General features: G+C 48.4%; 1 protein-coding gene and 1 pseudogene across 1 annotated transcript in view; one reads left to right on the top strand and one right to left on the bottom strand.

Moving 5' to 3' along the window:
* The window catches only part of LOC119401587 (uncharacterized), a 33,534-nt gene extending 18,249 nt beyond the window's left edge, over nt 1-15,285 (bottom strand). Inside the window, exons 1-5 of the mRNA XM_049418797.1 lie at nt 15,264-15,285; nt 11,940-12,177; nt 11,025-11,129; nt 10,222-10,293; nt 9,558-9,626 (exon numbers count right to left, since the gene is read on the bottom strand). Of these exons, the coding sequence (XP_049274754.1) occupies nt 9,558-9,626; nt 10,222-10,293; nt 11,025-11,129; nt 11,940-12,173 (480 nt within the window). The 5' untranslated portion in view covers nt 12,174-12,177; nt 15,264-15,285. The remainder of the gene's footprint in view (nt 1-9,557; nt 9,627-10,221; nt 10,294-11,024; nt 11,130-11,939; nt 12,178-15,263) is intronic.
* LOC119401586 (uncharacterized) lies at nt 3,177-5,708 on the top strand (annotated as a pseudogene).
* Nucleotides 15,286-16,083: the final 798 nt, after the last annotated feature.

The following is a 16,083-nucleotide window of genomic DNA, read 5'->3' as shown; positions in this document are numbered from 1 at the left end:
AGAGCTCGGCGCCGCAGCGGCGCGTCCGCCAGCTGCGCCGCGCCGTCGGCCGAGCCTGCGCGCCGTAGTCGACCATGAAGGTCGCCGTCGAGGGCATCCCGATTTCTCGTGAAGAACTAGCCGCCACTGACTGGCTCACGAAAGTAAACAAGCTCCGGGTGGCGCGAACAGCACCAGGGTCTGCCGTACCCAATTCCCCCGGAGATAAAGCGGGACCGCATCAACCGCCCCAAGTCAACAAAGGTCGTGCCTCGGGTGCACCTGTAAGGAAGACGTCAACCGAACTCACGCCTCGACAGCGAGGACGCGTACTAGCCAAAATTCTGTAGCTTCAAAACAGCCTCGATTACCGAGCGACGCACTCAAGCTGATTGTTCGCCCTCATGGCGGACTGCTACTTTCAAAGATTTCGACCTACCAACTGCTGGAAGCGGTGTGCAATGCTGCTCGCTTCACCAGAGACGCCGTGCGTCACGAACACCTAATACAAGCCAACCTAATTCAGAACACTTTCGCGTGCTGCACCCCAGATGTCGAAAGAGCTGAGCGGGTCCTACAAGTCAAAGAGATCACCATCGACAACAAGGATTACGAGGTGTCCGTCTACTGTGCTCCCGATGATAGCTCGGGCCGTGGTGTGATTCGCGGAGTCGACCTCCGAATGGACCGAGATACGATTCAAGCAGAATTACAAGATAACCGCAACCCGCCCATCGTGGATTTTCGGCGGCTCGGGAACACCACCGCAGTACTCATCACGTTCGCTCAGCCTCAGGTACCGGCATGGATTTACTTTTGCAACAGTCGACACAGATGTAACTTATTCAAGAAGTACGAAGTGTGCTATCGCTGTGGCGAGCTCGGTCATCGAGCTGACGTCTGCGCTAGCCCAACTAAGAAATGCAGAGGCTGCGAACTACCAAATCCGCCGACTGACCACACCTGCATACCAACCTGTCGTCTGTGCGGCAAGGAGCACCTCACGGGCGATAGCCGCTGCAAGGAAATCTTCAGGATCCCCTACACCGTCAAGCGCTGACAGTGGGAAAAGCACCGACAAGCGGAGGCACACAGAAGCAAGACACAAGAGCCAGGCAAGCAACAAACGCTTCAGCACACCAGTCGATGGGACCAGCAACGCTCCGGCAGCCGGCAGAGGCAGCGGCAGGACCGCTCGAGCTCCTTTCCACCGCTCGAGTCTACCACCCCCAAAGGGCGATTTCAGACTTCCTCCCAGAACAGAAAAGAGCCGCCTGCAGTCACCCAGCAGCCTGTAGTTTCTTCTCCTCTGCAGCATCCACCTGCGCCACCGTCATCTTCCCCCGACCCACAAGGACATCCACAACCGGTGAGTACGCAGGAGGGAACTCCCAGTACTTCAGACACACATAAAGCGATTGTAGAACTGACAGCAGTTATACAGCAACTCATAGTTCGAGTGGAGGTTCTCGAACATCGAGCCACGTCACACATCCTATCTCCGCCGGCCGCGCAGTCACCACCTACGGTAGAACCTATGGAAATCGCGCTTTCCAGCGGACACAAACACAAACGCAAGGCCCCGGCTGACAACGTTCCTAAAGCCGAAGACTGGCAAACACGTCTCGACAGACTCGAGAAAAAATACGAACTCACCCACACTCACATCAGGGCTCTAGAAGCGCACATCGAACGTTCACTTCACACAATCGGCTCACAGGTCGCCCAACAAATTGAGAGCCTGAGAAAAACCATAGAAGCCCAGGGAAAACCCCCCAGCTATCGCTGAACCCGCGGCCGCTGTGCCGGCACTCCCTCCAACGCCAGAACTTTCGCAGCCTAATCATGGCATTCAGCTCGGCTAACACAACCGTCTGGCAGAGGAACTGTCGGGGGTTCGCACGAAGGCGTCCGGTCCTCCAACAGTTTCTCACCGCAAGAGATCGCCCCGAGCTGATAGCCCTCCAAGAAGGGGGAAAGAACACGCAACTTGCCGGTTTCACAACATACTTTTCAGAACGAGTAAAGCCTCAAGTAGCCACCCTCGTCAAACGTAACCTCACGGTCCTGCAGCATAATTTGGATCCTACCTTCCACGAACACGTATCGTTAGAAGTATTACCTCGAGCCGGGCGCAATCTTCGCACTAGTTTGTTTGTGCTTAATGTCTACAGCCCTCCACGGGCCCGTAAAGACGTTTTCGGACCCCTTTTCCTCAGTGCCCAGGAGCTAGCGCAAGGGCAGCCTCTCCTTATCATCGGTGACTTCAATGCGCATCATCGCGCTTGGGGCTACCACTACGACTCGGCCAAGGGCAGACGCCTCTGGAATGACTGGCATACCCACCAGCTCACCCTTATCACAGATGTCTCCTACCCCACTAGGCTCGGTTCGGGCCTACACCGAGACACAACGCCAGATCTCGCCTTTACGAGCTCCGGAGTCGAAGCTTCTTGGTGTCATACTAACGAAAATTTTGGAAGCGATCACTTCATGCTCGAGATCGTGATAAAAGAGCCCACGAGGCAACGTACACGGCCGGCTAAGGTGATAGACTGGGACCTTTTTCGCGCACACAGGAAAGGGCAGGACGCGCCTCCCATCATTACGAACATCAACGCATGGACAACCGAAATTGTCAAACAAATGGCGGACGCCACGCAAACGGTCGACGTGGAAGACACAGTCCCTTACTGCGACCGTTACTACGCCCATCTCTGGAAGCGCATGAAGTCGCTCGAGGCCCTGCTGTCCACTCGAAAATGGGACCGCGATATCCGCCGTCGGCTGGCGCGCGCCCACACAAACAAGAGAACTACGCAATCGAACTCACCCGGCAGAGCTGGTACAACATTTGTTGCCAAATGAACAAGACCCTTAACACTCGAAATACGTGGAGCCTTCTCAGACACCTGCTGGAACCAGCTGGAGGAAAGCTCCAAGCACGCCAACAGCTAGAGCGAATCTTCCACTTGTATCCTGGCACACCAGATGAGCTCAAACAAGAGCTAATTGACACCTACATTCAGGCCCGAACCAGCAACCAGCCTCCCCTTTTATCAGGGTTCGGACAATCCTACCTTAGACGCTCCGATCACTTTAGATGAAGTCCGAGCAGAACTTAATCGCCTTAAAACCAACTCAGCAGCAGGCCCCGACCGCTTTTCTAACACAATGCTTAGGAATCTAGACGACGCCTCTATTCATGCCCTCACCGACTACCTTCAAGAATGCTGGGCCAGCGGTACCATTCCGAAAGAATGGAAGTGCGCCAATCTAGTCTTTATTCCTAAGCCGGGAAAACTACCCACCTTGGCCAACCTCCGCCCCATCTCTATCACTTCCTGTGTGGGGAAGTTGATGGAACGCGTGATCCAGACTAGACTCCTTCGCTACCTCGAAGAACCACCTCCTACCAGACACGATGTTCAGCTTTCGCCCTCATCTAGCAGCGCCGGACGTTATGCTTCTTTTTCACCAGGTCTTCATGCAACGCACCCTTGACACAAAAGTCATTGTTGGTCTCGATGTTGCCAAGGCTTTCGACAACGTCCTCCACGAAGCGATTCTTCGACAACTACAGACCCTTGGCGTCGGACATCGTACGTATGCATACGTGCGAGACTTTCTCACCGACCGAAAAAAAACTGGGCGTCGGCACGGCAAATTCCTGCATCGTCTCTCCTGGCAACCGCGGCACACCGCAAGACTCCGTTCTGTCACCGCTGCTTTTTAACGTCGCACTGATAGGACTACCTAAGCTTCTGGCTGACATCCCCAAATTACACCACAGCCTGTATGCTGACGATCTGACTCTTTGGATCACGCAGGGCAGCGACGGCCAGATCGACGAGGCTCTCCAGACCGCCATCGATCGTGTCGGTAGGTACCTCGATACAGTTGGCCTTAGCTGTTCGGCGACTAAGTCAGAGTACAGCGGTGAGCACTCTTAGGGTGAACACGCGAGCGCGTGGCCGACGGCTCTGTCGGCGCCGCGTAACGGTCATCGGTGGAAACATTGCGCATGCGCATCATGCGTTCTACGAAATACTCTTTCCACCGCGCGCGCACAAGCGTATGCCGAACAAGCATATCTATGACGCAGTGCGTGTGGTGGAAAGAGTGTATCGCAAAGCACATGCTGCACATGTGCAATGTTTCCAACGATGGCTGTTACGCGGCGCTGATAGTGCCGTCGGCCACGCGCTCGCGTGTTCACCCTAACAGTGCTCACCGCTGTACATCATCATCCCGTCCCCAGGACGACGTGCACCAAAGGTACTTCCTGAGATGAACCTCCAGGTCCAAGGTAACCCCATCCCTCGAACGGATCACATCAGGATTCTAGGCCTGCACTTACAGGCAAACGGCAGCAATACTATTTCGCTCCAACGCATCGACCAGTCGGTTGTACAAATCGGACGCCTTCTCAAGCGAGTCTCCAACAAACACCGAGGTATGCGAGAGTCCAACCTCCTGCGCCTCGTCCAAGCCTTCATCTGCTCCCGCATCACCTACTCTGCACCTTACCTACGTCTCACCCGCGCCGAAAGCGAACGGCTAGAGGCGACACTTCGTAAAGCATACAAAACGGCCCTGAGTCTTCCCATGTCCACAGCCACTCACAAGCTTATGGCTCTCGGCATCACCAACACAGTGAGCGAGCTGATTGAAGCTACCCTCACCGCCCAATAGGAGCGGCTGTCACTCACACACGCCGGCCGAGCGATACTGCACCAAATTGGGATCTCACCAACGAGGGCGGCCCCCAACTATGCAGACCTCACAACAGAATATCGTCGAAGTCTCTGCATCCCTCCCATTCCCAAGCGGATGCATCCGGAACACCACGCCGAGAGACGGGCCGACCGGGCACTTCAGTTCGAGAAGCGCTTCAGCGGACGTCCGGACGTCACGTATACGGACGCCTCTTACCACCCCTCGAAGCCAGCGATGGTGGCGGTGGCCCTCGCCCCCTACCGTAGCTGGTACACAGCATGCAGCATTCGCAAAACAGAAACGGTCACCGCAGCAGAAGAGGTTGCCATCGCGCTTGCGCTAGCTGACCCTACTACCAAAGTTGTCATCAGTAACTCTCAACAAGCCATCCGCAAGTACGATGCCGGCCGCATCTGCCGCCAGGCATTACACATTATAAATTCTGCTCCCCCTCTTCTACATCCCGTTTACTCCGTTGGGCTCCAGCCCACGAGTCGTTGAGCGGAAACGCCCAGGTGCACACACTCGCCCGAGATCTTAGCTGCCGAGCCGAGTGTAGGGTTCACCGCGCCGCTTCCCCTGATACAACTATGCCGCGCGACTCACTACTCACCACTTATACGGACATCCTCCAGTATTACCGACTCGGAAGATGCGTATACCCCCCTGCACACCACGATCTAACAAGACGTGAGGCCGTCCAATGGCGCAAACTACAGACAGGCAGCTTCCCACACCCCCTCTTATACAGCAGAATTTTTCCGGAACGGATAGCGCCAAGGTGCAAACATTGCTCATATCCGGCGACACTCATACATATGGTGTGGACGTGCACGCACTACAACACAGACAACACAAACACTCCAGAGTCGTGGGAGTCCCTCTTGCGTACCTCCGAGCCAGAAGACCAACGCCGGCTCATCCAGCGCGCGGTGGAGGCTGCGGTATCCCAAGGGATCCCCGCCGACCTCCTCTGAAATAGCGCAACTAGTCTTCGTACTGGTCCCCTCTTTATTATTTTTTTTGTTTGTTCTGTGAGCAATAAAGAAACCACCACCACCACCGCCATTTTCCGGCATACGAACGGTCGAAACTTGTCGCCATGTTTACCGAATTTTAGCTCAGCACGAAAAGTATCCATTGGACCTTGCACTTGGCGAAAGAAATAAATGCAAGCTACACAGCACTGTTCAAGAACAGAGAACATTATTACCGAGCTTTGAATTAAACACAGTTGATAACAATTACCCTCCTTGGATGCTATCAAGACCGAAATTCTGCTATCGGTAGAAGGATATAATATCTAATAGGGACATGTTCATGACAGTCGCACAGCAGCTGGCACTATTACAAATTTATACCCTATATCCGCAGTATATTCATGTGTATACAGACGGTGCTTGTCATACAAATTCCTCCTCTCCAGCTTTTGTCATTGCACATTTGGCAACAGAGCAAACATTTAAAATATATCTAGTGACGTCTTCTACTGTTGCAGAACTGCAATTCTATCCGCGTCGCGCTTTATAACATCAGTCAGACAAAATTGGGTCATTCGTAGCGATTCGCAGGCCCCTCTCGCATCGCTAAAAAGCAATGAAAAATGATCTAAAGTCTTCTTTAATTGTTATACCACACTATAAAAAAACACGCAAAAGGAAGTGCAAAGTGCAATGAACCACATGATTGTATTTTGATAGATACCAGACCACTGCAACGTTCCAGGAAACACTGCAGCGGACGCAGCTGCAAGTCGGATTCACAATAACGCAGAGACAATTTCTTGCTCTTTCACGCAATGAAATCCGCGTCCTCCTGACACAGATATCCTGTAGTATCACCAAAGACAAATGGTTCTATCAACAATCTAAAAGTTCGTACTTATAATTACTAGACCCTTGCAAAAAACTAACCATTTTATCGGATTTGAGGAAAAATAGAAAATTCGAAACATTAGTTCACCGCCTGCGGCTTTGCACTGTACATCATTTGCGCGACACTTCCTATGCAGGATAAAGCGTGCTTCTAGTCCTGAGTGCTCTTGCGGCCACCTAGACGAAGACGTACATAATCCACTCCCAGAGTGCGAGACATACGATTCCCCACGAAAGATATCACGAGCAAGTTTGTTGCTTTTAGGTAGAAGACCATTCACTGCAAAGAAAACACTAAGTCCATGACCAACAGCGGGTCTTCAGGAAACAGCGCTTGTCGCCTTCAAGAAGCTTCTTGAAGAATCAAATATTTTATGGAAATATTAACGTACACAATGTTGCGATGGTGTTTCCTTCCTCTTAATACTGAAGCAAATGTATAATGTTATGGTCGTGTGTTTTATATTATGTGTAATTATTTGTCTTAGTGTGTTTTCCTGTGTATAAGTCATACAGAATATCTGAGTCTGGACGTCCACACATGACACTATTTTACCTATTTGAACTTGTGCTCGACTACTTGTGTATTCGCAATGTCCATGGACTGCCGCGCCACCAAACTGAATTCAGGAGCGTCCTCTCGCTCGAGGAGGGTTAGTAGAAGACAAAATGGCAGCACTACGCTGTCGCTCCCTTGTTCGGCTGGCTCAGTGTTAACGTGTTGGCAAGAAAGGAACACAACGACTTTGCATGTTTCCTGCATCAGTGAACTAATCGGGCCCTCCGTGACACGAGAAATCTGATTCGTTCTTGCGAGACGCGAAATTTTCGTAAACGTACGTGGCAACTCGCGCTTTCAATGATAGCCCAAAGCATACACATATAAGCATCGCGAGGTTTTCTGTAGCCACGTAGGTTAGTTAAATGTTATCGTCTGACATTTTCAGTTGAAACAGTTTTACTTGCATATAGCCCTCGTCAGTGTTTTTGTAGTGCATGAATCCCATAACATTGTACACGGGAGGTCACACGGGCTCGCGATGTGCTCTTCTACAACTGAGCAGTCTTAAGTTGGCGATACATAAAAAATAAGGCCTCTATCCTTTGTCAGGAAAACGCTGTTATGAGTCGTGCGAGCGACGTTTCAGTCATTCGAGGAAGCGTCCACTCCACGCCTTTCGTGGAGCGAACGCTCTCAACGCCGTCCGTCACCAGCATGTTGGTTTCATAGCCAGCGCTGCGCTGCTTGTTTTTGTACGTTTGTTGATAGGTGGCAGTACACTGCAAGTGAGTTGCTTGTTGACCGGTTTGAAAGCAAAATGTTCTCCGCGCCCACACGTCTAATTGTAAACATGGTGACCCGGAGTGGTCGAAGATGTTCAGCGGTGGAAATTCTTCAGATTGCTTCCAGTTCAAAGAAACCATCTTGACGACGAGGATTTTTCACTGGATATAGAAGGTTGTGAAAGCACCGAGAGTGACAGCGACGATGAACAATCAGCTGCTAACTAACGAGGAGCGAGTTGCACTTCACGTCCCCTCGTGCGTTCATGTTTTTTCACGCTCGTAAGTAACTGATTGTATTTAATGTATAATATCCTTGAGCGAGATCAAAATAAAATCATAGTTTTTCTTGCGCATTGCATGTAGCGCAGTTATGGTTAGAGCAATGAAACGCGCCGTCACGGCCACAATCCACGCCTCTCGGCTAACTTCTCCAGTATTTCAGCGGTACCTTCCGAACTGCATTGTTGTTCGACGAATTTCGCAACGTCGAATTCTTCCATGTTACGGAAAGCATACGTGTGCATTCTCTTCGATATTAGTTTTTGGATTGTGCTGATCGAACCTGCAACATCCCAGTGAAGTGAATTGCACACGGCTGAGCATGACTGACACTAGCGCTACTGAACTGGACGTTGGATGCTTGTGTTCCGTTGACGAAGTAACTCATCGTTCCTGACTGCTCAAGTAACGACGACGGCGTATTATACGTTTGGAAACGATCAACACGTTAGACATATGGTCCCGTGCAGCAGCGATGGCGCTACTCGCTGCGGCCTACTACTGCGCCAAATCCGTTAGGCAGGCTCAGTACGTACTACCTCGGAGTGCCGTTCAGTTTGCAGTCTTCTGTAGCACACCCAGGATTTCGCAAAGCATCGTTGATGCACGGTAACGGAGCTGAAATATAACCTTTCACACCGCAGCAGATAATTAGGTGGCGAGCACTTGGCACTTTCCAAGGTTTGGGAATGTATTTTGGTCTCATATCCATTTCAGTGCAGCTCATGGCTTCATTCAGTGAAAGTGGCGCGGGCCATACCTCTGCACGTCCTATCGGTTCCCATGCTAAGAAACGGGGTGACCCTCCTCCGGACGCCATCTTGAATCGAACGGCGCGCCACCTATAGTTCGTGGGCATTGCGAATACGTATGAACTTATTTTACCTATTTGATCTTGTGCTCGACTACAAGAGGCTCATGTGGTGTTCGATTGCACTGCATTTGCACATCTTATATTCGGCTGTGTAATATTATTATTATTAATAATAATAATAATAATATTATTATTATTATTACCATCATCATCATCATCTATTGCTACATATTGTCTCTGCTAAGCGAGGAGTAGCCTGTGCCACCATAATGGCACCAACCCCTCCTATTCATTACTTCAATAAAAAAAAATTGCTATCAACTATGCCAACTTTATGTCGTTCTGTAAAACATTCATTTTCCACCTCAGTTGGAATGTGGCCGCCAATCGAACCGGCGACCTATTTGTTCTAGGATGCATAACACCCGTTGAGACGCTGCTATACTCCAAATACAGAGTCCCGATTGGCGACTCACGACTTCCAGGATTGTGTACGCGATTATTTCGGGAATGAGTCTTCCGGATGTCGCAAGCTAATGTCACTGAGTAACACATAATTGGACGCACTTGTGGAATGCGTTTTTTACCCTTCTTGTTATTCTTACCTTGGAACTCTTGCTTTCTCCTTGAGGCTCTCCAGAGCGAACAGAGCTTTGTTCCTTTCCTGACAGATGCTGTATCGAAAGCGGACAAATATGTGAGCGTCCGATTGTGCGATGACGCAGAAAGTGCGAACGACACAGTATGATAGATTGGACATGTTAATTTGTTTTACGTTGTGACATTTGCTTTAAGAAATTTCAAACTTTTTTTTTTTACCTTCGAATAGGTGCTTTCATCTTGCGGATCGCCATGGAAAACAGCGCGTTGTTGCTTTCCTGATAGAAACGCTTGCGAAACCTGGCAAAAGTGTATTCATTCCGGTGTTGAATGAAAAATAAAATTGTAATGACAAAATTTGACAGATTAAGGAGCCTACCTAACAGCGTACATAATCGTCTTCACGCAAATTCAGAGACCCACACACAGCTGCGCTGTTTTGAATATCTTTCGAGTTATTTCGCATGCCCGACCAAAAGATTATGTCCCCTAATTTCAAATGTACACTACCTAAAGGTTCTTATGAACGGCCACTTAAATATGCCGAAATGGGCAAGGAAACGAAAACTGTCTGCATTAGACGTGTAGAAATTATACGGCTAACATGCTAAAATATTAAAAATGTCCATCGCGCCGTTGCTGCCCACGATTAAAGGAAATACTAATTACCGAGTCAGAGGACCACATTTTGGCCGTTGGAGCTCGCTCGGCAACATTGCAAGAGCAATTCTTGAGGTGGGCCTGAAAAAAAAATACACGAATTAAACTACATTTTGTTTGTTTTTCGAGTGAAGCAAGTCGGAACTCAAGCTTCGGTATTGTTGGAAGAGTAACGTCACATGACCATCCCAGGAAACGTGATAACATCTCGTCGTTAAGCCACAGTCACGAACAAATTGGATACGAACGAAAAAATTACGAAGTGAAACAGGTTTCTCATGCGGTAACGAGAATGGTATCTCGCACAGCGAATTATGTGGTTCTCTGTAAGTGCACGAGACAACACAGCGACATAGCATATTCATAATTCAATTTAGATTCGTGTTAGATGAGTCGTGTTAGAGTTGTTTAGCGTCCTCGTTAGGACCCGTTCACAGGGACTTCCCTTGTGCCGAGGCGTCGACGTCTGGCGCATGTGCCTTCACACAGCAGCTTATTGCGCCGTTTCCTCGCGGCAGGTCCAGGTATACTTTATATATGTTCGTGCGCACATTGTTACGTGTGCGAGCATATAGAGACACAAAAAATTTTAAAAAATTCGGGGTGGGAGTGAAGCCACCCCCCCTTGGTGCGCCATTGGGGGCACCCTCTGGCCGTTGCATGATAAGTACGCTTCCTTATCCGTTAGGATTAATGCGGCATGGAATGTGTCATTTTGTTATACAAAAATAAAAAAAGGGGACAGTTCATGCAGATAGGCTCTGCAGTCTTAATTTGGCAAAAGAATCAATTCAATTTTAAGTACATCTTACCTTTAGAGCAATAAAGGGGATCTTCACAGGTTCATCTGGTCTGCTCTTGGGACAGATAACTCGAGCATTCCATATCGCTTCGTGTACAGATTGTTCTCGCTTCACCTTAAAAAAAGAAGATCACTGCTATGAGGAGTTCTTCGCATCAAGAAATTGTCATCAAAAGGTGAGCTGGGTTACACTTCCAAAAGGTTTGAAAGTGAGAGCTTGTTAGCGACCTTTCGAAACTTATTGGGAGGAGTACTAGGCAGCTATGAAAACGTATTGGCTTTCCACAGCCGGCGAAATATGACGGCTGCCTCAAAAACGATCGAGTGTTCATAGTGTAAAGCATTTTCATCATAGCATAGATGGAGTGAAATTAAGTGCCAGTTTATTATCATTGGGTATTAAGTTTTAGATAAGAGTACTGGTAAATTGCAACATGCTCTGTCCATTTGAGTTTTCTTCAACTGTAAGCTGAAACAACAGTAAGTTGCAGCCCTTACGTAATGTGCGAGCAGTTTGTCATATATGTCATATATTGCACGGCTTTCTAATAATGCATTGACAGACAGACAGACAGACAGACAGACAGACGACAGACAGACAGGACAGACAGACAGACAGACGACAGACAGACAGACAGACAGACGACAGACAGCAGACAGACAGACAGACAGACAGACAGACAGACAGACAGACAGACAGACAGACAGACAGACAGACAGACAGACACAGACAGACAGACAGACAGACAGACAGACAGACAGACAGACAGACAGACAGACAGACAGACAGACAGACAGATAGATAGATAGATAGATAGATAGATAGATAGATTAAATTGGCCGGGTAGTTGCACACGCCCAGTTTTCTTTCAACCCTCCAAGGAGGAAAACAAAAGGAGAAGGCAGGGGGACTCCTTTTGCTTACCTGGGCAATGTGCCACTTCTCACCGCAAGTAGCACAGTCGAACATATCTTCACGCTTACACATTTCACGACAGGAATGGCAGTAACCGTGTCCCAGGGGATCCCTGTACAGACGGGCCGACACGTTTTCACACAGTACGCACAGCGCATCCTGCGGTAAGGCGTGGCAGAAAGCGACCCGGAAATCCTTGGGAACACCGTCCTCAAAGTCCCGGAGCAGCACGACGTCCAGCATGACTCTGCAGAAAGTGCGCGTAAGTGCTTCGTGACGCGACTGTTTCTAATCGGAGTGACGAGGAGTCACCGAACGAGAAGTGGCGTTCTAGAAAAAAAAAAACATTTAAGACAAGTGCACTGTCCTCGCAAGTGTTAACACCGTTGACTTGATTTAGTTAATAACAACACCTGGAAGCACGCGCTACGGCAGAAATCTATGCTAGATGATTATGTGACACTTGCTGGTCGATGTATTTCCCGCCCTTTCCAGGAGCCAGACGGACTAACAGTTCACTGTGCGGGGAGAGTCAGGTAGAGAAAATAAATCTGCACTTTTTTATAAAAAATTCGCAACTTTGTGTACGCGAGGTTCATTCTAGCGGTATACTACTAGTCTAGAGCATCCCCCACCCCCTCCCTCCCTCCCACGACATTTCTTTAATGCGAATCATGGAAAATATATCGAAAGGAATGTGCCGTAATGTTTTATAAATAAAAGCATGTAGGTGTTTACGTGTCACATTCATTCGACGCGACTATATTCGCATATTGTGTTCACAAGATATACGAATAGCTCACGCACAAGCGCAGAATAGCAACTGAAAGTTTATTGAAGGAAACACAAATATAAATAACAGGAAAAACCACGTGAACGATTAGAGGTTGGCGGTTAGATAATCTTTTTTTTTTTTTTTTACGGAGAAACAGCGCTAGAAGAGGACGAAGACGAGAGGACACAAACGCGGCGCTGACTAACAAACATATCTTATTGCGTTTGCACGTCAATATATACAGGGGAAACACAATCAGTATATACATCGGGGAACAAGATAGCGCTGTAAAATTGCCAAATCAGCGTTTTGAAAAGTACAACATTTCATATTTGCGCAGCGATAACGCAGTATGTATGTATAAAAAAGCCCAATTCAAGACGTTAATACAGATAATCTATCTCTGGTTTGTGTAACGTAACCGATGACCTGGCAACGCGCATGCTGCCCTACTTGTGGATATAAAATGCCTCAGCCACTTCTCGCGCTGTCCTATATCAATGCCGAGGCAGCAGCTTTGTTTCATGCAGCAACGGGTGACATTTGCAAACTTTGCAATGCAAGCACAAATTTGACGAAGGCTGAGCCTTCAGCGAAGCCCTGTGATCCATTAGACGATTGTTCAAACACATCCCGGTTTGCCCGATATAGCATTTCCGCAAGACAAAGGATAAGGACAACACCCTTGCTGCATTCAACTAACCCCTCCCGATGATTGACTTCACATCCACTCCACTTTTTCCCTTTGCCTTCTACTTTCCTATCTACTGATGCGCAGACTCGGCCCAACTTGTTCCTAGAAGAAAAAAACCACCTTAACACCATACCGGCTTCCCACCTTTTTGATACGGTGGAAGAGAGCGGGAAGATACGGAATGCAGGCGATGGGCATATCTTTATCAGTGTCCACCCTGTCGCCACCTCCTTTTCTTTGCTGTTTGAGTTTATTCAATAAACTTTCACTAAGACACGCCAAGTTTCCTTCAGGAAAGTTATCAAAAGCCACCGGCATTTGATGCGGGCACGACTTGCGCAAAGCAGATTCCAAGCACGATGTGGCGATGCCATTCTTTACTAACATGGAGTGACAAGAATGAAAATTGAGAATGGGCTTAACTGACCGAGGCGAATAATTCACGTGGTTCACGTGGTTTTTCCTGTTATCTATATTTGTCTTTCCTTCAATAAACTTCCAGTTGCTAGTTGCAATTGTGCGTGTGTCTTCCCTGTCCGTGTTTAGTTTGCGCAGTGTTTCGTAGTAATAGCTTTTGAACATATTTGAAAAACCAGCGCGAAAACCGGCACGGACAGAAGTAGAACAAACACACAACACTGCACTCTTATTTCTATGTCAGTGTTTGGGCTAGTTTTTGAAATCTGGTAACGAACTTACACCAGACGGCACAGCTTTCGATTCTTCTGCTATAAGCTATCTAATAGAAGTTTGGGAACCAGTTAAGAAATGACGAGCTATAAGCATGGACCGTATGTGAAAGGACGGCATAGGTAATCTTATGATCGGAACTTATAAATCCATCGCTAAGCAGCGCCGAAGCTTTCGCAGGGAAAATTGCATCTATTTGCTCCGAAAATTATCGCAGACAGTTCCGGATCGCTCACAGATTACGAAAACAATATGCTTCGCAAGAGTGACGCTACCTGGTAACAAGATTTAATGCGTCGACTGAATCAAACTAGAGCGACATGCAGCTTTCAGCCTGAAGCAGATTTATTAAAGTGCGAGTTTTACGAGGAAATATACGGCAACCGATGAATTCGAAACTTGGGCACATCATTGGAGGCGTATCCGCATAAACTGCAGGGGACATTTTCCTAAACAACAAAAAAGCAAGATTAAGGGACCTTATTTCATTTAATTACATTTTAAATTAAGGAAGTAACTATGTACGGTGCTCACGCATTGAAACGCGAAAATTTAGGGCGAAGTAATGCTGGTGCTTTTGATTCCGGTGTCTGCAGATCGCGTCATATCGGCGTAATTTTGACTGTAACACTTACATAAGTGCTGCCATGACGCGGTCATCAACATGACGCGGTCATCTCGAACAATTGTGCATACCAGTCGTCATGGTAAAAAGTGTCGATGTCTAGTTTCATTGCGTGAAGAGCGTACACCCAAGAGCAAAAGTTTACGGAACATGACATTTAAAGAAAACATATATTCCTGCGTTCCCTGTAAACATAGCCTCCGATCAAATACTTTAGTAGTCATTGCCACCAATACAATTACCCACTAGATAAATAGCGTCATTCTCTAACACAGCAGAAATACTCATTTGGCGGGTGTATATACATCGTATTGCTTATGTGGGTGAGACCATGGCGGAACGCGAGAGTGACGCGTCGAATACTGACCGGTATGATGCGACTAACGGAGCCTGGCTCGCGAAGCCTAGTCTATGCAGCTTGAGTACTGATGGGAACTTCGAAGTGTTTACGCCCACACAACAAAAGCGCGAACTCTGCGCAACACTTAATGTAACGACAAGACTTCCGTCTTCGTTTCAATAGCGATGAATGCCGACGAGCAGGCTTACCCGAAAAGGTGTGCAGCGAGTGCCAACAGAACGAAATAGCGAGGCCTTTCTTGCAATTTTGTCCTTTGTATACACTTGCCGCTGGGCGTGTCAAACGAAGGCTTCGCGCCCTACCCTAACTAGTAAACGACTGGAAGTCGAACACAAGAATACACAATAGCTATAGGGGCAATTACGGAAATCTCAGAATGGAAACTGGGAAAAAACAGCACCCACCTTGCTTTGCCGGAGCGATGTTTCGAGGCGGCAAGCTGGCCTTACTACAGAAGCCGGCGCGGTGCGATATCCGTTGCCATAGCAACGAACGATAAGCAGGAACCGAAGGTCTCCTGGCTGCATCGTTGCTCTCCGGTCGCGCAGTTGACAAGCGCTACGAAAGCAGGAAACGAGAGACGCGTGCAAAACGAGTGCTTATCACTTTCCGTTTGCGGGTCGCTGCCGATCATCTATAAAGCATCGCGCATCTCTTGAACTATGCTGTACCGAAATTATACCATAGCTAAAAATAACAGGTGTAATCGGCGTTGGTAAGTCCGCGGCGCTGGGGAACATTTAGCATGTTGCTTCGCGCTTTGCCTTCGGTCCTCGCTGTTTCGTCATTGTCAGTGGTTGGCCCGCGTCACTGTGGGGCCAGTTACATAGGTTCCCATTTCTTAGTGAGCCTTCGGCGCTCTAGACATTCTAGACATTCACACGCATCACTGCTGTCAAAGCCAATGTCGCCAGCGCAGGGCGCGCCAATGCGCAGCAACCAACGTGATTATTTTTTAAATGAAAATTGTGGTCGAGCCGAAGACGTAATGCTTACATTCTATTAAAA

The sequence above is a fragment of the Rhipicephalus sanguineus genome, chromosome 8 (assembly GCF_013339695.2).
Source record: "Rhipicephalus sanguineus isolate Rsan-2018 chromosome 8, BIME_Rsan_1.4, whole genome shotgun sequence".
Classification (NCBI taxonomy): Eukaryota; Metazoa; Arthropoda; class Arachnida; order Ixodida; family Ixodidae; genus Rhipicephalus; species Rhipicephalus sanguineus.
The sequence above is the reverse complement of the archived record's forward strand: the minus strand, read 5'-3'. Positions and strand labels throughout refer to the sequence as shown.